Genomic DNA, 24,356 nt, shown 5'->3' with positions numbered 1-24,356 from the left:
ATTCACAAAGCCCAAATCTGTATACAGTAGGCCTATGTTATGTTCGGATTCACTAAGATCCTAGGTGTATTTTGCAATATCGCAATCCTGTATTTGATTAAATCAATAACGACAGGACTAGAACAAAATATCAAGATTATTTTAAAATAAGCTAACAAAAATCTTTTGTAGTCACACCATTGAGGAAGAAGAATAATTGTACCTAAGGTAGGCCTATCAACATTTTCCTTCCTACCATGTCCGTTACATATAGTTGTTTTGTTCGTGTCCGGATTATTGAATCACAATGGGATATTCGCTGTCAAATATCATTGACCATAGGTGAAAGATTGCAATCGTAACAGAAATTATCTCTGAAAATAAATTAGGTTATCATTGTTTGGTAACTTATTATTATTATTATTTAATATTATTTTGGCTACGTAACAAAATACAGTATAAATAATAATACTTGTACTAATTTACGTCTACAAAAGTAGTTAATATAAAAAAATAAATGTATATTCTTATTTACAAAGATCTCTAAAAGGGTTATTCCCTAATGCAGTGAAAATTTGTATACACTTTTAGACAAGATTAAAATTAGCTAAATAAATATATTAAATAATTTTTTTTTATTCGCTACAGATGTCTGTTTATTTAGAATCTATTCTGAATCGTTGATTTGTGTCTCTGGAAGCGGATCCATCCAAAGACACACAACTGCTGCAATAAATTACTGAAGGGAAACATACGACAGTTCTGCTTTGTATTGATTTGTAATAACCTTATTTCCTTGAGAGGGATTCGTCTGTTTGGATCGTCAATAAAAAGTGTTTTGTGTATAGACTATTGTTCTGCATTAGAATCGTATTGCAACAACATAATTTCCTGCAATATTGTCCTAGAATAATAGATCGGTTTATTATTCCCAATAATTCCTTTTAAATGTACTTGGCTAGGTCAGAAATTATATTTACTTACTATTATCTAGTGTTATACTTACCTTAAAAAGCATTAAACAAATTGTAGCTGGTATTGAGTTGTTATTGGTTTTGTTATAACTTAAAATTAATAATGTGTTACATAATCTGTCAATATACTAATCTTGTTGATTAAAGGAACGTTCGATATTAAATATGGGTTCAAAGAGCACTGTGAAGTAATGGTGTGGTCAATAGTTCAGATATAATGTTTTATAAATCATCAAGGGAAATCAAGCGGTTTTGGTCTTTAAGCAAATCGTCCTTTTTCCTCAAATCTCCCTATAGGGAAGTAGTTATCACAGTAAGACCACTCAGAACCAATTTACTTTTTTTCATTTTGAATATGTATGTACAAAAAAATGCACACAATATGACGTGTCCCTACTACAAACCATAATTGATCAAATTAATTGATACTTTAATCATCAAAATCGGTCCAGAAATTAGGGAGGAGTTCTGTTTGAAAAAATCGGGTTAGCGTATTATATGTATAGATTTTTACTACATAAATACTGCAAAGAGTATTTTTTTCATATCAAAAAACTAAACCTGTTTTTCCTCGTAGAGAGATTCATAACTGTATTATTAAGATAAACAAGAAGGATTACGTGATTTGCAGTATAATAAGCTCTGGAATAGACAATACTGACCTGGGCACTGTGGGTAGAAGTGCTTGTAGAATATTAATAAGACGAGTACTTGCTGAACACTGCTGTGTAACTTATTTTACGTAAGAGGATTATCATCAGCAAATTTGTTTATAAAAATTATACTTTGAAGCTCGATTGAATCTACTTTATAGTACGTGATGGCACATGATAATTTCAATTCAAGCAAATGAGCCATTTTTGAAATATGTTCTAAATCGTTTATAGTATAAACCCCCTTTGAATAAGGTTTAAAAGAAGGGTAGTTTCCCACAAGACATGAAAACCTCAGAGACTGATAACTTTTACATTTACGTTCGAACGAGAAATTTATCCTGGAAGAGTAATCTGAATTTGACAGATCCACGACATATGTACATATCAAATCCTCAAACTTCTGTGAATAATTCTCGATCAAAACCAATCGTAAGTGATGTGAAATGTTTCATATCCAAACATGAAGGCATGTCATGTTTCATATTTTGCCTGAAGGATGGTTGGAGTAAGATATTTGTGCGAAGTAAATATGAGAAAGATTTCATACTGTAGATTTGTGTGATTCGCATGGTAAAATATTATGAAAAACTAGTAAACCTTAGAAACATCCTTTTATTCCCCAGGTTTTAATCAATTTACTACAATTTAGTGAATTCTGCAAAAATTGGGTTGCAATACAGACGTTATGTTATGGGTCAGGCGTATGGTACTGTTTTATTTAAACTTAAACTAATTAAGGTTTTACCAAAACTTAATTATAGGCTACTGTGAAAATAAATTAATATATTTTGTTTAATTCAATTTGATGCTATTGATGCGTAGTACATGGTAATATAACATTAAAAATATATTTTATTATTTTATTTTGTCAAGAAGGGTTCAAAAATAATATTAAATAGTTTTAAGAATAGAATATGTTCAATTTGCCTTGTATCTTTTTCTTGAATTATGTCAAAGTTTTACTACAAACAAATATTAATATTTACAGCTACATGCAGACATTAGAGGTTCAAATAACAGATACCCAGTATTTGTTACGAATTTTATTTTACCAAATATAATCATCATTGTAACTGTTGGTTGCTATTTACAATAAATGTGCAATACACCTCTAACTACAAAGTTATTGTTTATTTTATAATAAATTATGTATTTTCAGTTCTTCCGTTGGCTGTACCTAAGTTTATAGTGCATGTTATAAAACTAAGGACTACAATAAAACAAATGTTTAAACTTTAACAAGCCGTTTACGTACAAAATGGCTTAATTCTATATAGTCATACCATTATTCAATTCGAAATTAGTGTGGTTCCAATTTAGTTTTATTTTCTCAATTTATTACGTCTAATAAATTTGTTACACTTTTTACTATACGGAGCTTTTTTTAAAAGAAAGAAAAATCTCTCACCTTATCAACGTAGGTTTTTTTTAATACCCCAACCGATTTAAATTCCCTCATAAATTTATGTGTTATTTGTCATGTTATTATCACATAAACAACCAAAACCAGCAGTTATTGTTTGCGAGGGTATAAACCTGCCCTTCAGACCGTGTCTTGGTTGAAACTAGTACTTCCGCTCGGTCTTAAGTGGTCTTCTTTCATAAATACTGTTTGTTCAATACAGTGCTTTGGCCATTTACTCTATAAAAATCAAACCGAAAGTGCAAAACAGCGTGTGGAAGATCAATATGTACCTCTTAAACATTGGTAAGCAAAAGAGAATAGTTTTGTAATTATTGTATGTCAAAAAATACAAACCAGATACGTTTTGGCTAAGTAATCTTTGAAATTTAAGGACAGTAATTAACATTGTATTAGATATTTGTACAGCCAACAATATAAATGTGTTTTTATTTATATTTTAAATCATAAACAGAATGAATGAGGCACAACGTTACTATATCAGTAATAACATAGAAAATACATTGCTTGATCATAAAATTCAATTAGTAACCTTAAAAAAATTTATATTGATACCCAATTGTATGTTGTTTGATTAGGGGGAAAAATAGTCAAAAATACAATACTTATTTATTTAAATAGTTTTTTTTATGCCAAGGAAAGTATTTATATCATATACAAATGAATGTATTTTTAATAATTTTGGCATTTTCAATACCCCAAGCTTAACAGCCCTTGTAATTATTCGTGGCCTTTTATGCCACAATCAAACTGTTTATGCTCAAACATAACGCTATGTTTCATCTAAGAACTTTATTAAACACAATTAACAAATTACACTTATGGTAATAAATATTGTAATTTAAGTACAAATGTTCATCGTATTTTTACCTTGGCTTATCTAATATGTACATGTAAGTTCTCAGTGACATGGTATCACAATGTGAATATTTTATAAAACAATCTTTGAAACTATTTACATAATCATACATATTTACACAAGTTTCAACACAATAATTATCAAACACATCTGTCTTAAATTAATTTAAGAATTGTATACTTTTTTTTCAAGATAAATAAAAAATTTTTGTTCGTTAAATTAATATAGTGGATATGAAAAGCTTAAACATATGACCATTACATAATTTTCTCTCAGTAGTCATTCTTAGAAAATAAACTTAAAAATTACGATGGTTTGTTCAGATAATAAATCATAATTTTACGCTATATTACACGTATTTATCACAGCGTGATTTGACTTAAAACCATTAATATGAATTTATTTCAACAGTGTCTAGAATTAAAATACAATATATAGCAACAAAAAAACTAGGCCTCAATAATAATGTTATACATATTTAATAAATAAATCTACAGTATTGATTACAGTATTATAAATTGATTCAAAACTATAAGAAATGTTGTATTCCATACTAAATGACACAAGAAGGTAAAATTAAAGTGTACGAAAATTTTTCCAATGTTATTCACAAAAGAAACTTATTCCGAAAACAGAATAAAGTAAAATTAAGCTTTTTAAACACAGTAAGTTGTCTTTTAAGATAAACATCTTAAATGCCGATTATTTTTACATATTTATCGTTGTTATTCTTTCAAAAAATCATCATATCTTACATAAAAAACTTTGTTTTTCAATAATAGCTGAGTTCAGATTTCTAAGTTAAAATTACAAACATAAGCTATAATACTAAACACTTCACCGAATCCTTGCTTGACGCGTCTGAGTAAAAAAAATAAGTAGGAAAACATGAATTAAACATATGGAAAAAACCCAAGTTTCCACAACACAACGAAACATTATTGTGTACCTAAATTACATTTCATTTGAGCACTTCTTTATCATAAATTGTTCAGTTATAAAAATATTGCTCAACGATCGCCATGTTAGTGGTGGAGGCGTCACATTTCCGTGTTGTCGGGGTCACCCTCATATCCCTCGTCAGGACTCTCAGTTAGCACGGGTGGCCGGGGGTGTGGTGGGGGGAGGGAGGCCTTCTCTGATTGGTCGGACGTCTGAGCCGCCACACTACATTGGGTAACAGTCTTAACTGAGTCTGTCGAAGTCTCCGGCCATTGGGCCGCGACGTCCTTGGGAGCCGGCTCACTCTTATAGGCAGCTGGTGGTGACGGTAGTAAGAACGGTTCTGCGAAACTCGTCTGCGTTTCTGTCGAGTACGGTGGAGGACCGCAAGGGTATCCCTCGGCAGTGTATCTTATGTCATTGCTGTAATGTTCATACGAGGGTGGGTGAATGGACTTTGACAGGAACTCAGCTTCCCTGGAATATCTACTGGCTGGATTCGCTGCGTTTTGTCTCGGTTTGTGAGGAAGAGTACGGTAGAACGCAGCTGGGGGCATCGCAGTGACGGAAAAGTGAGTAGGGATTTTTGGTAGACCGTAGTCAACAGGGTAGCCGTCGTTGCCGATGAATTTTCTCGGGGATAGTTGCACGTCTTGCATGTTAGGGTAGATTTCTCTACTGCCGGATATTCCTCTTGATAGAGATGCGACGTTCGGAAGTCTTTGGTTCACGTCTCTCCATTGAGAATTGGGTTGATTCTTGAATTCGTCGACGCTGCTACCAGTAGCACTTTCACCATCAGTGCCGTTTAGAATATCATTAGATTTCAACCTGCCTTTGCTACTCTCGGTGTCGTTTAACAGGTCGGGATTTTGTTCCACTTGGTAGGTCTTTAACATGCTTTGCATCCCGAAGGGGTGAAGACTGCTTAGATTGTTTGGAACGACAATCATCCCCGCGTCTGTGGACAGCAGCATCATATCGTGTGGTTGGCCATCTGTCAATATTACTGACCCGTTGAGTTTTGAGTTTCCTAAAGGATTTATGGTTGAGTTTATCCTCGTCATTTTTTCGGAGCTTTCCCGCATGCCAGGAGCCTTTGATGTTTGTTGGTTTAACGCAGCGACTTTACTTCTATCCTTCTTCCTCTTCTTTCTTCTCTGTTTCCTACATCTCAGGACGCAAATGGTGACGAACAGAATGAAGAAAATTGCGACCACGGACACTACTCCGGATATCAAAATGATGTATTCATACGGGAATACCGCTATTCCCACAAGAGGCTCTTCTTTAAGTACGATTCTTATGGTGAAGTTCGATTGAGATTTCCCTGCTGGGTTTTCCGCAATACAGACGAATGTTCCGTTGTCATCGATGTTTGTGTTGAAAATAAACAGTTCGCTTTTCTTTTCTATACCACCTTCTTCGACGAAGTAGTACAAGTGAAGACCGGGAGCTACCATTGAGTCGTTTTGTAAAACTGTTCCTTGGAACCACCACGACACCTTGGCTTCTGGAATAGCCGAAACCCTGCAAAGGAGAGAAACGTTCTTGCCCTCTGCTATCTCCAAGTACAGGGTTGTTGGTGTCACGTCCGGTAAACAGGCCAGCTCGTTCTGTTCCAAACTGTTTATCAACCTACCCTTGAGTCGTAAGGGCGAATTGCACTTAGGCTCCACAGTTTGGGGTACTCTATACCTAACCATCCAGTCTCTAAAATCAACGAGACGACAGTCACACTGCCACGGGTTGTTCTGGAGGGATATTCCATTGAGTTTCTCTGGAAGAATATTGGAACCTCGTATATTCATTATTCTATTTTTATCCAGTTTCAGCCACTCTAAGCTCTCAAGGCCGTTGAACGCGTCATCTTCAATAACTTCCATTTGGCAATCAGTCATTTCCAACGTCGACAAGAACTTAAGAGGTTGAAACGAAGCCGACTTTAGGTACCTTATCGGGTTGTTGTTCAGCGTTAACCGCATCAACGCTGGGTAGTCCAAAAACGTCTCGGTGGGAACTGACGTAATGTAGTTAAACGATAGGTCAAGTTCAACCAGATTCGTCAGCCCTCTGAAGGCTCTGTCATCAATCTGACTTATTCTGCATCTCGGTAAGTATATTTTTTGCAAGTTTGTCAAGCCCATGCGTTGAAACCTCTCCCGTGGTAGAAGCTTAAGATTGTTGCCGGTGAAATCAAGAACCTGCGTCCCTTGATCCATGCCATCAGGTATCGTGATCAGGTTCTTATTGATACATTCGATGGTTTGTTTTCCTCCTTTCCATTTACAGACGCATGACGACGGGCAAGCGATTGCTGTGCCGACTAGCAACACCAACACTATCCACGATATCATATTCAGAAGGAATTCCATGTGGGTTTCAGCTTCATATTGTTTCTACATTTTCACCTTACAACAATAACCATTCATTACCAGTTTGTCTTTTACCTTTGTACAAACTTATAAATACGCATAAATTATTGTTCTTAGCTATTCATAAATTAATTGTTGTTTTTATATTTCTTCTTTGGTCTCGCAGTGCTTCGCAGTTTTCTTCTGTATTCAGTTGGCTGAATCCATCGTTGTTCTTTCGTTGGTGTACTGCTCTCAATCTGAAACAAAATCGATTTATGGTTTTAAAAGCGGTTTAAATTCACAATAGTAAATTTATTTTGTTTAAATTTCACGGCTATCAAATCAAGATGAGAGAAAAGTCGTACGCAGCTTAATATACCTCAAGAACAGTAAACTTTATCATGATTTCCCCACTTTTACACTTTAATATACATTATTACTCATTTTAAACGTAGGAATGGAAGAAGAACAGCACAATTTAACGAACATTTGAAAAGACTCGACATTATAGTAACCCTCATGGACGGTCCAAAGTAGATTTTTTTTTTATTGTTAGTGTTAATAATTTATTAGTTATGTATTTATGTGTTGTGAAAACCGTGTGAAGAGTAGATCTACTGTCAGATATTTTATTCATTATCTTCCCTGCATAACCAAACAGGAAATGAGGCTTACACTTTGATATCTACACAAAGCTAGCAGTCAATGCAAGCAATGACAGTCCAAAAAAAATCGTTTTCCAGAGTGATTTTTTACTGTGTAACTATGGTGTACAGTTGACTTTGGAATACATCACGGTTGGTTCAAAAACCATAAAGATGAGTTTGCCAAACCAGTTTTATGATTCGGGGGACATTATTTGCTGCAACCAATAATGAAGCCCACCAGCCATGTAGGTAGAGCCGGGCGTAAACTCATAAATCATCAGTTTCCCGCTCAGTATTGATTTTCACCCTGCCCGCTGTACTACCTTAGCCCCTTGAAAACCCTTAGTTTGTCCCCACCAGTAACATTGATTGGAAAAGAGTAATGTTCTAAATATGTTTGTAATGTTAATTTTTGGGGTCTGTTTCTACTTGAGATCCTTATTTGGGGGGGGGGGGTTAGTCTGTTTCTATTTGAGATTTCAGTTTTCAAGGTGTGGTTCAAAATCCTTTTATGTATTCTATTCTATTTGTATATTCCAAAAATGGTATGAATTGCCTACTTGTTACAGGCTTATACTGTAAATAAAGTAGTTATGACTTAGAATACTAGATAAAAGTCACACATGGATTTTAAATAACCAGTTTTTTGTTCTATGTTTTCCGTTCCAAGGAAAATTACTGTGAAGGGACTTTATAAGTAATAATAATAACATTAAATATATGAAACACTGTTCCGATAGATATTTGGACAAACAAGTGTCTTTAGTATTCAGAAAATATTTTCCCCTTAAACGTTCATACGTATTCAAATCAACCTTTCATTGGCATATTTGTGTTTTATTTAGTTTGCTAGTTAATTTCTTTTTTTTTACTCAAACCATTCATAGTATTGTACTATTTTAATAAAGGGATTTTATAGGATTTACCTAAGCTTCCAGTAACAAAACAAAGCCCCAGATTAGTTCCAAATAGGTCAAATCTATTAAGACAATACTGTTATGTCTCTGATACTAAAGAGCTAATCCATCCATACTTTGTAAAATGTACTTAACTTCATTTCGGGCAAATGTTTTATAGTTTAAAATATATTGTAAATAACTCAATTGTTTTCTTTTAAAATACATAGGCCTTTAACAAATATTATGAGTACAGTAAAATAAATGCTTTTAAGATCATAAAAACTCGTAAAATTATGTATATGAGGCATTCAGAGTTTTTAATTTTTCTGTGTCTTAGCTATGTAAATATCTTACACATTTTAAAGTTTCTAGCATACGGCCTGCGAAATGTAGCACTAAATAATATAGTTCAATTATTTTAATTGTTTACCCCTCTTAAATTTTTCGGAAGAAAATGTTACACCAATACTTTTTTGTTATTTAGTTCGTCTTGCGTTATTTACAACTCCTCTTGTATACTTTTTTTTATGATCCACAAACTCTGCTTGGAATTCACTAAATTTTAAAATATTTTGGGAGTAACGTTAAATAAAGTATTTTAATATTTTTTTTAAAGTTGATGGATTACACTTTGCTTTTAAGTATAAATCTATCAACTATAAATACAATTTTGAAAGAAGTAAAATCAAGATAAAGAATAGAATCAAACTACTTACGTATCTCAACCCGCCCTAGTTTCGTTTGACTTCGGTGTAGCCTTTTTATTCAGGATCTGAAACAATAAATTAAACTATTTAGGTAAACAAAAGACAGTCTATATGATCACAGTGATAAAATTCAACTTTTTTTAACTCTGTAATAAGGCATATTTTATGGTGTTAAGTTATTATTTATAACCAAGAAACTCCTTAGAAGAAACTCCTTTTAAAGTCAACTTTAAGAATTGTTGTTAAATAGAAACGATATCTCGTTCTTAAAGCTATTAATAATTATGAACAGCGGTTTAAATAATAACAGGTAATATGGAAAATATATTTTAGCTATGTATTAATTTACTTTACTTTAAAGATGCTTTTATTACTATTCAAAACTTTTGATTCAATTAGTTATAGTTTTATTTTAAGACATTACAAACTTTATTACGATTCACATTATTTCTGAATATTTCGATTTGTATATTTGACAGGGTAAGCCTAGTAGACGGTAGAACGCATTTCCAAAATGCCCAACTAAGAATTAAATATTTTTTACTCATGGGAACTGTACTAAATCTAAAATAAAGTACCATCAGTTACTAATTCATAATACAAAAACAAACAAAAACCTCGATGTAAGAAAATCTTTCATTTTAACTGTTAGGATTCATGTATAATTCAGAATTTCTGTGAGTTAAAAGAAGAAACCTTTTGAAATTTATTAATTAGTAAGGTTTTTTTTTTATTACAGCCTATTTCAATAATTATTATATACCGTTTATAAAAACAACATTTAAAAGCCACCGAAATGTATGGGAATATGAAAAATGAATTACTTTTCGTATCTCTAAACAACAGACCTTATATTTACCCACTCATTAGTGCATGAATGTGTTCTTTTGTTAATGCAATGAAAAGCTTTAAAGTATTCAAACTCACTAATGAATCTAAGCATTTATATTCTTTTTACTTTTCCATCCCTGATGATTTAAATTAATAATTATTCCTAATTATTGTTTTGAATGTGTGTTTGAAATGTCTCCACTTATAATAGTTTTCATGTCTCTTGCAGAAGTTATTTTTGTTCAATTAAATAAGTTTAAATTGAAAATCTTAAACTTGAAAACACTGTATAGCCACTATTTTCAAACCAATAACTCTAAATATAAAAGGTGTATACCTTAAAGAAAACAATAAACGTTTTCATAAAGTCAATCGCAATATATTTTTCAAATCAACATGTGTAAATATAATTAATTTTCACTATCAAGTTTTATCCACGTGGTTGTTAAACTATACACATTTTTAGAGATATAAAAGGAGGAACATAATGTATGCTCTTAACCTTAAATATATTTTATAGTTATCGTTATAATTTATAAATAATATTTATATATTACACATGATTTTTTTATTTTTAATTTAAACACATACAACACATAATACATGCTGTTTCCCTTCATAAATACGATAATGGAATAGCGGGTTAAATTAATAAAAAAAAAATTCATGTAGAAATATTTGTTAGGACAGAATATACGCATTGCGGCATGTAATCTCATAATGGCCGTCCGAGCCAGTTAACAGGCTAGCACTGGTGCGGTCATACCAACCTCACTCGCGGAATCATATTTTCTGCAACGCTTTATACTTTTTATTTTCACCGAGTTGGTTTATTATATTAAATTCCTTGCATTTTCTTAGAAAAACGTCCACGTTAGTCATGTTTGACTACGTGAAAATAGTTTAAAGAATCGCACAGTACAATAATGAAAACACGGGATTCAATATAGCGTTTGAAAACGCTAAGATTTAACATGTTTAAAAAGTCAACAGTAAATTTAAAAACCCAATTACACATAATGTAAAAAATTGTCAAAGGACTCATATAAGACAAAGACATTAAGTTACTTATTTAGTTAAACAGGTCAAAACACATGTATTCTACAAGCAAATGACTAGCTTCTGCTGGCCGAAGCTGTATATAAATAAAACATTAGGCAGATTGAATTGAACAGTTTGTTCTTATTACTTGTTTTGTACTTTGCTTAACATCTCCGTACGTCAATCGTACAAAATATGTTATACATTACAGACAGTTTTCTATTCCCCTTGAATTACTTACCACAAATAGAACAATTTTTAAATTCCATTTTCCAACATTAGTACATATTTTTTAAAGTTATTACCTTGTATAACCAATGCTGTATTAAAAAATAACAAGAGATACACGTGTTATATGAAAGATTAGTTTATTGTTGCGTTCATATACTGTAGTAATTTTATATGAGATTAGATTACAACTCTATGCTGGCTTCCCTTTAAAGGGGTTTCGTTTAGTGAAAGGAAGAAACTCCTTTGTAATGTTAAATTCAGACTATGTTTGTATAAGTATTATTATTTTTTTTATTTCTCCAAATCCAGTACCAACTATGCGTTTTATGTAAAATATAGAGATCAGATTATTAATTGATATTCTGATTGTAAGTCTTTTCGTTTTAATGCTAATAGATGTATTTCAACAGTAGGAACTTATCCCACTGTTGAAATACGAGGTGACAATATACTGTCCCACATTGGTTCTGTTATACACATGTAAATTATCACTGAGGCAGACCACGGGGTGGGTATACTCCCGGAATATTAATCAGGCTTATCGGACCCCCTGAACATGCTGAGAACCATTCGTTGAAAACTGCAATCCATTCGTTCAACTTTAGAGGAACTTTACAATATGTTGAATTAAATATTGGATTGTGACAAATGTTTGCTAATGTTAACTGAAATTGTTGCATTTCGTGATGTGTTTCTTGTTATATTGTACCATTACATCTTTAACACATTCCCTACCGACCGTCACACTCTTCTGTACCTGAGGGATGAGTATGGTTGATAGCTAATGTGTTAACACGTTTCCTACCGACCATCACACTCCTCTGTAACTGAGGGATGAGTATGGTTGATAGCTAATGTGTTAACACGTTTCCTACCGACCATCACACTCCTCTGTAACTGAGGGATGAGTATGGTTGATAGCTAATGTGTTAACACGTTTCCTACCGACCATCACACTCCTCTGTAACTGAGGGATGAGTATGGTTGATAGCTAATGTGTTAACACGTTTCCTACCGACCATCACACTCCTCTGTAACTGAGGGATGAGTATGGTTGATAGCTAATGTGTTAACACGTTTCCTACCGACCATCACACTCCTCTGTAACTGAGGGATGAGTATGGTTGGTAGCTAATGTGTTAAATTTTAAAACAAAGAGCCGCCGTAAAATATAAAAAAAAAACTTTTGTTGAAATATATTTTGCACTGCTATTGATTGAATTGTATAAACATTCTGAAACATCCAATGAAGAAACAAGGTTAAAGCATTAAAAAAGATTCAATTAAAAAAATAAGTTGCTGAAAAAATGGTTTAGCACCAATAAGTGTGGTTCTTGAACTGAATTAGGCCAATTTGCCTTTAAACCCTGATGAATGTAATAACCACTTCGGGATCTGGGACAGGATAATATTTTATCTTGTCAAATTAATCTCATACTCAATATTTTTCAGATAACTCCTTTAATGAAGTGTCCTTCGGTTTTGTTCTATAAATAGATAAGTACATATTCTATGAATAGATAAGTACTATGAAAATTAGATTAAGGAATACAATAATCAAGGGTTAGTTCAACGTTTTCTTGCCAAACCCGAGTTCTTCTTCCTGGATTCATATACAATTTTGCAACATTTATCCTAAGAATATAACAATTATGTAAACTCATCCGGAGATGTATCATGTTCTTAAATTTATAATGTAATAAATATACATGAACACTAATTTAGTTAAGAAACTAAGTAGTTGGTAAATTGTGAAGGTCGTTATCAGGTTTTAGAGAAAGAAGTTAACCATTTGTTGAACTTCGCTGTTGTCAAAGACAACGTTTATTTATTTGCTTTAATAAAACCACTCAACCACGAAAACCTCCATACAATTTGTGTCCAAAATGCTTAGTGTGAGTGTTGGAGAAACGTGTAGTAACCTACAACAAAATTGGAATGACTGAAGGTAACAACCAAAGACGGCAAAAGAGAGTTTTGTTATTAATTGTGTATTTTTTAACTTCGTAAAGATATACGCTTGTGGAAAGAAATGTATTTTTTCTCGTTTAAAAGTTACTCTTTTAGTAAATGAACTTAAATTTAATTATTGATCGCACTTAACTATTTCACTTTAAGTCACAACAAATTTTTATTAATCTGAACTCAACTCTCTTGTCAAATGGCGTTTGACGTGTATGTAATAAATAAATAAATAAATAAATAATTAAATAAATAATTAAATAAATAAATAAATAAATAAATAAATAAATAAATAAATAAATTAGTAAATAAATAAATAAATAGTTATTTATGTAACTAGTAGTCCTGAGTTTTTGTTGACAAAATACCTTGTTCCATAAGTCTGCAGAAAAATCAACTGTTTTCCATTCATGCTTAGCCCGTCTAAGGTAGATCTCATCCTTCTTAAAGAATCAACAGGAATAATGGACATATGATGACTAATTTTCAGATTTTAAAATTAATCTGCTACATTTGCTTAAGAAAATAGTTTCGATTTATTAAATGTTGATGCTATAAATTAAGAGTAGGTCTATACATATTCTCGACCGTATTTTAAGTACTCGATAAGTCTCGCACCTCAAACATATAGTTTCTAAATGTAACGACTCACTTTCTACTCTTGTTATGAAATATACTATTGTGACAAAAATTATTAAGGTGATATACGAAACTATCGCTGTAAAATGTGTCCGTCTTAAACAATAGCACAGTATAACAAAATGCTGTAAGTTCATCTCACGGCCATGATTGTTGTAGGTTTTCATACGGTATAAACAGTATTTTAATTTATTCCATTTGAAATTTAAAATTATACTGATTAATTTAACTTTTCTAAAATGTAAATATAAACCTGCTAAAGTGAAAATTTCAAGCCAAGAGTTGTCAGGTATTGCAGTTGAGACTGGCTCGAAGGCGAGGAAACTAATAAGAACGTCACATCGTTGAAGATTGCATTTCTACGGAGTGAAAATAATCAGTATCTCAAGAAGTCTTGTGGCATACAATAGTTTGTCGTTTTGATTAAATTCAAAGCCTTTTTTATTTAGCTTAGATACAATTTTGAACATATACGAGTTAACTGTACGGTTTACGGTTGAGAGATTTTATCTACATAAAACGGTGCCTTTTGAATTTAATACATATATAACTATTATTGTGTTATTAGCTAGCCCTAGTTTAAGATATATTTTGAATCATATGATCGTGCCACTGTTTATCCTACATTAGTGATATTTGAGCCATGACCTTTAAGAGAGACATACCGTGCTTTACCAAATAATATACTCACTAAACTATGTAACCATAGAATATTATGGAGCCCATCCTGGTTTTTAGCACCTTAGAAAAGTGTTATACAAGAATTGTTGCATAGCATATTATTCTGTTAAAAGGTTCTTTAAAGTTTAAAGGTAAATATTAAATTTGTTTAGTGGTTAATTAATAACATTTTAAATGCGTGAATCTTAAATTAAACTCATAAAATTTTGATTTATGGATGGATTCAATACACGCTAACCATTGTGTAAAAATTCACTGACTCTATAATTTGGGAGATAACAGCTTAACCTTAGTCTATTGTTAAATGTTTACGTATGTCAATACAAATATTAATAAATATCTTGAAACCTAAATACAGAAAATATTAAGTTATAGAAACTATTATACCTACAATATTTTATTAAGATAAATAATATTTTGCAGATATCGAAGTTTATACCATAACAAGGACCCTAAAGATTTTCAAAACTACTAGGTTTACTGCTTCAATTCACGTACCGGCTTCAATCTCTTGAGAACTCTGTTTCTGTTCATATATCGCTGACCTAAATATAGGTTAACCGTTTTTTTCTCTTTTTAAGATTTTGTAAGAGAAATATTTAATTCCATCCTTACATAGTTTGTTGATATTCTAATTATTGACGTTTTATAGTTTTTACCAGAAATAACTATACTATTTAAAGTTTTTGCGGAATGGAATTTGAAATAAAAGTACCAGAATGCGCTTGGTCGTATCTTTATACTAGCAATATTACACAAAAAGTAGATGCAAATGCATCATTATGTTCTGCAGAATACAGATAACTAAACGACTGGAGAGGGCTACATAGGTCATACGTGTTTGGAGTCGTCCTTCATAACGGATGGTCTGCATTATCGTTGGATTTTTGTGACATTTGAAACACAGAAATTTAAACTATTTTTGTATTCGTTAGTTTGTTGTTATGATAACCAAAAGAAATAAAAATTTAAACATCTTAGTTAATCACAATTTTTTACTGGCTGGGGTTCAATCTTTTATTGTAAAATGCGTAAACTAACTCGTCATTGAGAATTATTAAGATTTTTTACGTCATCGATACAAGTCAATACACAGATTAGTTGAACTACATCACACAATACAATTCCCTAAGATATTAAATAGGTTTTTGGTGTATTCCATTGTGAACTCAAACAGAGGCAAACCCTAGTGTGAAGCTACGCCCGTGGAATAATAATAAACCTAGCACACACAGGTGAATGCAAAGATTGTTGTCTGATTAGATAATGAAATAATAATACATAATGACATAATGATAATTAGATAATGAAAAAGGTTTATAAATTCATCATTCATATGATATGTTAATAAAAAGAATCCCTTACTATGAAATATGGTTAATGTTGTTCAAAAGTTTATTGCGGACATTTTCCATCACGAATGTAAAAAACAATACACAACGTTTTGGGATCTGGAATCTGATCCCGTCCTCAGGTGAAAAAAAAACTAAACTAACACATTACAACTAACAATACACAAACGCCCAACCTAAGTTGGAATACACTGCAGAGGGTAGTAGTAAAAAAATATGTACTCTATAGCAGTAAGGTCATGATACAACATGCAAATAATAACAAATCACAAAACACTATAATCTATAAAAAAAGGTTTAACGTAAAATCTCACACAATGGAACACTAACATCACCGTTGGCAATGACTCCACCAATGAGACACCTCAGTCTCATTGGTGGAGTCAGTCGGACAGTTCAATAAAGTTTTCATTCTCAATACGACAAATTGATGCCATTAAAAATATATGTATTTTTATAACTAAAATGCAAAAAGTGTTTCAACTTAAAATGTTAAAAGATCCAGTATTACAAATGCGTTACATTAGGCAATGTTGAAATTTTTCTTTATTGTCCTCAGATTTTTCAGTGTACATATAGTTCAACTATGATGTAACTAAAATCCAAAGTGAGCCAGTTTAGATAACGCTGCCACATGTGAGCTCCAAGTAGCACTTACCCAGCGATCTATAATATGTCCTCATCAGCGCGAGTTTCTGGCTTACATCAGCATAGATTGCCAATCATATTTAGATTAAGAACAGGACTTTTGACTGAATAAATTAACATAAAATACTTGTAAGATATAGCTACTAGACTGTCCTAAGCCAAAAATTTGAGGCATTCTACAGAAATATTATTGGCTTACAACTTAAGAAAACGTAGAGCTCAGAGGTCTCAACTTTGACAATTCTTTCAAACACTTTCTTCGCGTTTTTTACATACACAGTTTATAGTTTTGTGTGAAAAAATAGGACGACTACAAGGTAGGATTACAGAACAATTTGGTAAAATAAATTGCATGATTTTTGACTCAATCAACCCCGTAATTGATGAGTGTTAGAATTTCTTACTAAGATTGAGGTGAAGTCCAAAAGGCAATCAAAAAAAAAAATATATATATATATATATATATATTGGATCTATAGTGTATACCAACCTAAAGAAGATCTTTTTAGTTTTAATAGCAAACTTTAAATCAAAAAATTTAAAACATAATAGTTTGGTACGACAATGTTTTAATATTCAATAAATAGTCGCATATATTAATATTCAACTATGGTGTAAAGCAATTTTAAATGATAAATCACATTCCACAAGACCGATCGTCAGGTCACTGTTCCGTAAAGATCGTTGACGGAGAAGAAACTCCATCCACCTTGAAATTAAACTCAACAGAACTCTCGTTTGTGCTATTTAATACTTGTATGGTGTGTGTTTCTATTGCAAATGAGCAAAGAAAGCTAATATGAATCCAATCCACACATTCATACTACAGTGAATTGGTATGATAAACTAGAAAAATGATATAATCTTTATAGTAAACCACTTGAATTTACACCCTCAAAAAATATAAATAAAATTGCTGTATATGATATGATAAAATAATAATTTAAAATTTGTTTACATAGATAGTCAAATAGAGCAAGGGAATGAGTACACAATGCTTTTTATAAAAAAGTTTTTTTTTACATCCTCTTATAAAACAACTCTTTTATACCATCCTTTACTATAGAAAGTAATACTTTTCAAGCTATAAAACGAGCAAACCTTTCAAAACCTTGTTTTTACTCTCTCATTAGTGCTTGAATGTGTTTCTTTTGTCAATGTTGTTAAAGGGTTTAGAATATTTTTGTACAGTAATAAAACGCACATCATAATGGACCTTTTGTATCCTTAAAGCTTATTTAAATTGAGAAATTTTAAAATGAGTACTTGCTATTTTTATAGAATTAGAATCAAATAACAAGTTGAAAAAAACTGTTTTTTGCGGTTTTTTTTTCTTTGTGCTTAAAATAAACAAACATACTATCTTATATGACATCTTTCAAACTAAACTTTGGACTTGAGGTGTTTAAGAACATTTCAAATAAATGTCATGATACCTTTTACACAAGGTAACTGTATTATAGAAGAGGGATGCGTTTTTTATTGGTGTAGAGTATTTTATGTTTCAAGTTAGTAAAAGTTCTATATCACTTGCAATTTTTGATTTCCTTGTCTTGATCTTTACTTAGTTCCCAGTTTTGTTAGGTATTTATCATCACAAGATGACATTCTGGTCACGGATAATTCATACATCATTCATATAGTGGTCAGTTTTAATTGATTCTCTCCCAGGAGTTACATACCACTGCCCTTTATCTAGCGTAGTATGTTTATGTTGTGTGTTTGTTTAGTATGTGCGAGTCCAGAGGTGATATTAAATTTGACCTTCTAATGGACATAATATTTACTCTCATGAATTTAAAATCCACGAAATAGTACTTATAACCCAACAAGTTTTATTTATATAACTGTGTAACTCTTTTTAGTTAGAACGTACAGGTTTGTAGAATAAAAGACAGATAAAACGGTATTTTAAATAAAAGTACAAAATGACTCAATATTAAATGATAAATTTAAAAAGTTGTTTTTTTTTTTATTTTTTATGTAGCAGTACCATAACAATTGTCTAGGTCTAATCAAAGTGCGTATCAAAACAAGAACACTTAATCTGTATGGATCAATCAATTTAATAACCACTTGGATATGTTGGGCGGGATACGCTGTGCAGCTGCCAAATCAGTTTGATTTTTAACATTTTCTCTGATGAATAGACAATTTCAGTGACACTGTCTAGGCTTTTTAAGTTTTCAATCTAAAAAAGTTGTTTTAAGTTATTTTTTTAATCGTAAATTTTTTTCGTTCATTTTTATTGTTCAGTTAAGTATTTTTTAGTAAAGAAATTTTAAAAATGTATATAACAGTGTTTTAGTTTACATTTAGTGAAATTAGATTTATTCTTTAATTTACTTAAAACCGAAAATAAATTAATATTAAAGGAATTTCTTAGTTCTAAAAATATTATCTGTTTCACGGATTTCGTGTGAATTTATCAGGAAATTATAATACATCATATAAGTAAACATTTTATGACCATCAATCAGTCTTTTATGGTAATATATTTAATTATTGATTTACAAAAATAATGTTCTTAAGTTTCATTACACAATGTTTGAATGTTTACCGTTACTGCTGAGTAACCTTTCCATCAAAGTTGTTGATGTGGAAATTACTTCATCTTTCGTTATCATTCTTTGCGCCTCAAGGCTCCCTCATTATAAAATTCTCGTGTTTATATTTATTTCCCGTGAGCATCGGACAAAAATATTTCTTCGTTGCAATATTATAAACAGTTAAACAACATGACTTTATATTTTTACTTTAGTAATAACGTATATTTATAAACAGACCTTTAAATCACACATGTATTCGTGCAGAAAAATATAAGGTTGTGGACATAAAAAATAATAGGTACATTATATTTTATCTTATTCAGCTCTCTAGGAAAAAACCCATCCTATTGTGTAAATGATTTATTATTGGTTTTATTGTTGATTATTTTTTGGAATTTATACTATTACGTACGCGTAGTTTTTGAAGATTGAATTTTGTTATCTATTATGACTATAACCTTCCTAAATATATAAATGTAACATAAAAGTTAAGTGTATTTAAACAAATATTAGGTTAAGTTATGTTTAAGTTGAAAATATAATTAAATGTATTGAAATTTAAATATAAATAATATAACCATAGCCTATTTTATATTTAAATCGGATGCAACCTTTGATAGTTTATTTTAAACCTTGTTTTGTGAGTTTCTCCAGCTAATTCATTTTTCGAATGATATTCATAAAAAGATCTTTAAAAAATACTTTAATGTTGACCACAATATCTTCATATTGTAATTTTTACAATGGTTGTTAATTGTATAATAGATATTATATTACTTTAGTAGTATGATTATAATATTTAGTTTCAGTTGCTCAAAGTTTGATAACGAAGGTTGATTGAATCTTGTGTCTAAATAGATAACGTATATAAGACCAAATTTAATACAAAAATATCAAGTAAGTTTTTCTTCATTCGAAAAAGATAAATCAATTAATTATCAAATAATAATGCATAAATTATAAATTAAAAGGTGATAAAAGATTAAAAGATTAATTAAAAGACATGATAAATTATTGAAGTCAGAAAGTTAGTTGAACCTTACCAAATGCTAACAATTTGGCAATGTTTTGGCAACATTGGCAGTGTAATACAGTTGGGTAGATACTTGTATGAGATAGGACAATCTCCAATTAAACTTTGACAAACTTGAAACTTGCGACCAAGTGTCGGTGACAGGTACTTTGAACATCTCTCGCTCCTTACATTGTCGTTAAACACGTTTCAAATAATCATAATTCAATCAAATAATAAATAATTTTTAGTCATTGAAAAATTGGCCTACTATAACTACTACTATATCAGTATCGTATTGTATACAGAAAACGTAAATTTTGATTTCCACTAAATGTTAGGACAAATTGAATTTAAGTATTGGGTTTGAACGTGTTTAAGTTATATTGTTATTATATTGTTAGTATACAATAACAAAACACTTATTTCGAAATTAAATTAACCCTATCAAATTACCCATCTAATATGTCAAATTAAAAAATAAATAATTACTTTAAAACTTTTAATTCTTATCTTAAATGTGTGTTGAGGTTATGGAATTTCAGGCTTTTTATAATGTAGCTTGACTGAGAGGTTTTCTTCGCTTTACTTACGTATTCAATTAGTAGACTCTGTGTTCTTCCTGTAAAAAACCAACAATGTTTAAATGTAGGAAACATATTTTTTACAGTATTTTTAAATTAATATAATTTGATACCTATTATCATTAATTAACCTTGAACCTAATTGTTATCGTTATCTGTTATCGTTGGTTAACCTTGAAGCTATAATTCTATAAATAAATAACAAAGTATTATTGTGCGGGATATGACTGTTTGGAAATTTAAATAAAAAAAATGGAAATCTTATATATATTGAAATATTTAAAGCCATGAAGAGTGACATATTTACTCTGATAAAAATGTAAAACCCCTCTTGGGACAAAACTGGCAAAAAACTATATTTTATATCTTCATATATGTACATAGAACATAAGTGCAATACTAACGGAATTTTAAACCGTTGAATAGGCCTACAATTTTAAAATATCTATATAATAGTCTCACATAACATAACATAACAATAAGCAACCAATATAAAAAAATAGATACACTCTGTACGTTATCGAAATTGCTATGTGTGCATTACATTTTGACATATCTTTATGAGAGCAACATCATACACATTGAGGAAATTGACTATCTGTATCGAGTCTGAGGGACACAGATAACTAAACGACTGGACATTGGTATGTAGGTCACACTTGTTTACATTCATTTATTACAACCGATATTCCTTATTTATTTATATAGTCGAGTGGATATAGGCACTTGAGATAGAACAAATTCCAACAAATGGTTTTTCAACGATTTTTGGTAGCAATAGGTGTAGAAAGTACCAGGAAAAAAATTACCGAAATCGGACAACCGGAACTCGTGTTTTTCCAAGATGGCCGCCGTGAGGCCCTCAAATCTACAAGATTACTGCAAATTCGTCGATTCATAGTTCAGGATTGGCCGATTTCCACGAAAATTGGCAAATACATGTAGAACCAACCTTTTCTGCACATAACACCCCGAAAATCCATCTTTGGGTTTCGTTGTCTGCCTGGTTTTCATATTCAAGGTTGGAAATATAGTTCTGCATGACGTGTTTACCAATTTTCGTAAAAATCGGCCAATTCTGGACTATAAATCCACGAATTTGCAGTAATCTTGTAGATTTGAGTGCCTCATGGCGTCCATCTTGGAAAAACCTGACTTTCGGTTGTCCAATTTCGGTAGACTTTTTTCCTGGTACTTACTACGCCTGTTACTAAAACACCTTTTGGTGGAATTTGTTCTATCTTGGAGGCTTTTTTGGGCTAAATCTACCCGTCTAATAACGCACTAGAAAAGTATATGTAATGATTCAATTGTTTACAACATAATTGTGAACACTGTTTTAGTAAAGTCAACCAGTTTTGTTTCTGTTTGTTAAAAATAAAAATAAACTACAACTCTTACTATTGTACTGTTGGCCACGGTACAAGAGGAAAATCATAGTTCGTAGCTAGACTGTTTACTGTTTAGTTTTCATTAAACCTGCTAAAGTGAAAACTTCAAGCCAAGAGTTGTCAGGTATTGCAGTTTAGACTAGCTCGAAGGCGAGAAAAGTAATAAGAACGTCACTTCGCTGAAGATTACCTTTCTACGGAGTGAAAATAACCTGTATCTCAAGATGCTGTGTGGCAAACAATTCTTTCGCGTTTTTATACTACATTAATTAATTTTCTAATTCAATTTTTTATGTTTTTTTTTGTTTAAAATTTATTAAAAAATACGAGAAAAACTTTTTTTTGTCTTAAAGTTTTTGGTAAAAATAGAATGTTTATGTTGAAAATATAATTCTTTGGATAAATACTTGTAACGTTTTATATCGTAGGATCCAACACTCTTGGTTGATTTAAGCCACTCGTTCATTATTTCTTTCATTAAGTGAGACTAGAGCCCTGGTCTTTAGCAGAGACATCCTGCACTTTATCTGAGAGAAAATGCATTTTACTCTAAAACTAGGAAGTATGTGCAATAAGAGCTCATACTGTTTGGTCTCTCACGAGTTAAACATGTAAGAAGGATTTGGCAAATCGTAGCAAAGTATATCCCATTTAATCAAACGTCCTTTTACATTTGTAAGTAAATAATATAATTGTTAAGTATATATTATAATTGTATAGGCATTAATCCATTATATTTGTAATACTTGCACCTATTATATCCATCTCGTTGGATTAGTAACAAACGTTTTCAACGTTAGCTTGAAAATAAAAGTAAAGCTGCACATACCATGAATGGACTGGATTGTACGCCTTGAAAACAACTTATATTATACATAACTTACTTATTATTTGATATTGCATATCAATAATATGCGTTGATTATTATTAACTATTTAAAAAATACTACCATAATGAATCTGTATAAATAAAATATATAACGATAATTCGTGAGTTTATTTGATGAGAAATACACTAACTCCGAGGATTCAAAGCGACTACGTTTACATCTCCAATTCACGTACCAGCCTCAATCCTCTGAGAATTCTGCTACAGTTCTCATATTACTGACCTAGATATAGGCTTCCTAGTTTTCTTACTTAAGAGTTATCTTTAGTTATTTCCAATATAAAATAAAATGATATCTTCCTTGCTCTCGTGTTTTATATCATAACTACCAAGGTTACTACAACATCATAAGGGTTTTTATAAGAAACATCTGAACTTTTATGTATAAAATGGATTAACTTAACGAATAAAAACTTGCTGGAATTAAAAATATAGTTAAATTAATATATTTGCTGAAAAAAGGATTACATTGCTGATGTAACTACAAGTAACACAGACTATAATATACATATATGTTCCACCCTTTTATACACTTTTACAGAAAGTTTTAAGACCATTGCAAAGTCATTTGTACAGTAAAGGTAACGTTAAATTATTCGGACATTTTCAATTGCTATTAGAAAATACAAGTTTTTGGGATCTGGGAATCTGTTCCCGTATACTTAATTCCCGTATTATTATATTATTATATTCCCGTATAATCCGTAAAAGTATATTTAAAAATATCATGATTAGAACATACACACCCAAAGCTTGATTAAATATGGGTTTATGGATATGTATAGTTTTTATGCCATTATCATTATCCGGTTTTGGCTGGGATAATATATTGTTTGCTATATTTTGGGTATCTTCTCACCTGGACGCCGTATCCTAGATTCCAGATTCCGAAAACGTCATGAAATCTTTCCATTTTTCTATTAGTGATAAAAATTATCCACAATAATCTTAAATCACATTTAAAAGAACAATAACTGTTGTTTAAAGAGTCTATGAGCAGATTGCACAAGGACACATAATTATACAAGCAATATCACACAAAGTGTAGTTGCAAATGCATCATTATGTTCTGCAGAATACAGATAACTAAACAACCGGACAGGG

The 24,356-nt window shown here is 31.1% G+C and overlaps 1 protein-coding gene across 1 annotated transcript; it reads right to left on the bottom strand.

Moving 5' to 3' along the window:
• Positions 1–2,652: 2,652 nt before the first annotated feature.
• On the bottom strand, positions 2,653–9,508 carry LOC128987046 (leucine-rich repeat-containing protein 24-like). The gene is made up of 2 exons (XM_054407713.1): positions 9,453–9,508; positions 2,653–7,447 (listed from the first exon to the last, which is right to left on the bottom strand). The coding sequence occupies exon 2, from the start codon at positions 7,206–7,208 to the stop codon at positions 4,932–4,934; it is 2,277 nt and encodes a 758-aa protein (XP_054263688.1). The 5' UTR covers positions 7,209–7,447; positions 9,453–9,508; the 3' UTR covers positions 2,653–4,931.
• Positions 9,509–24,356: the final 14,848 nt, after the last annotated feature.

This window comes from Macrosteles quadrilineatus, unplaced genomic scaffold, assembly GCF_028750875.1.
Source record: "Macrosteles quadrilineatus isolate MER2022 unplaced genomic scaffold, UCM_ALF_1.0 Scaffold_2__2_contigs__length_208266976, whole genome shotgun sequence".
NCBI lineage: Eukaryota > Metazoa > Arthropoda > Insecta > Hemiptera > Cicadellidae > Macrosteles > Macrosteles quadrilineatus.
Note: the sequence above shows the minus strand (reverse complement) of the source record. Positions and strands in the feature narration are given on the sequence as shown.

Bases quoted from the DNA above. Each gene is read 5' to 3' on its own strand.
- LOC128987046 (XM_054407713.1), bottom strand. From the start codon at position 7,208: ATGGAATTCCTTCTGAATATGATATCGTGGATAGTGTTGGTGTTGCTA.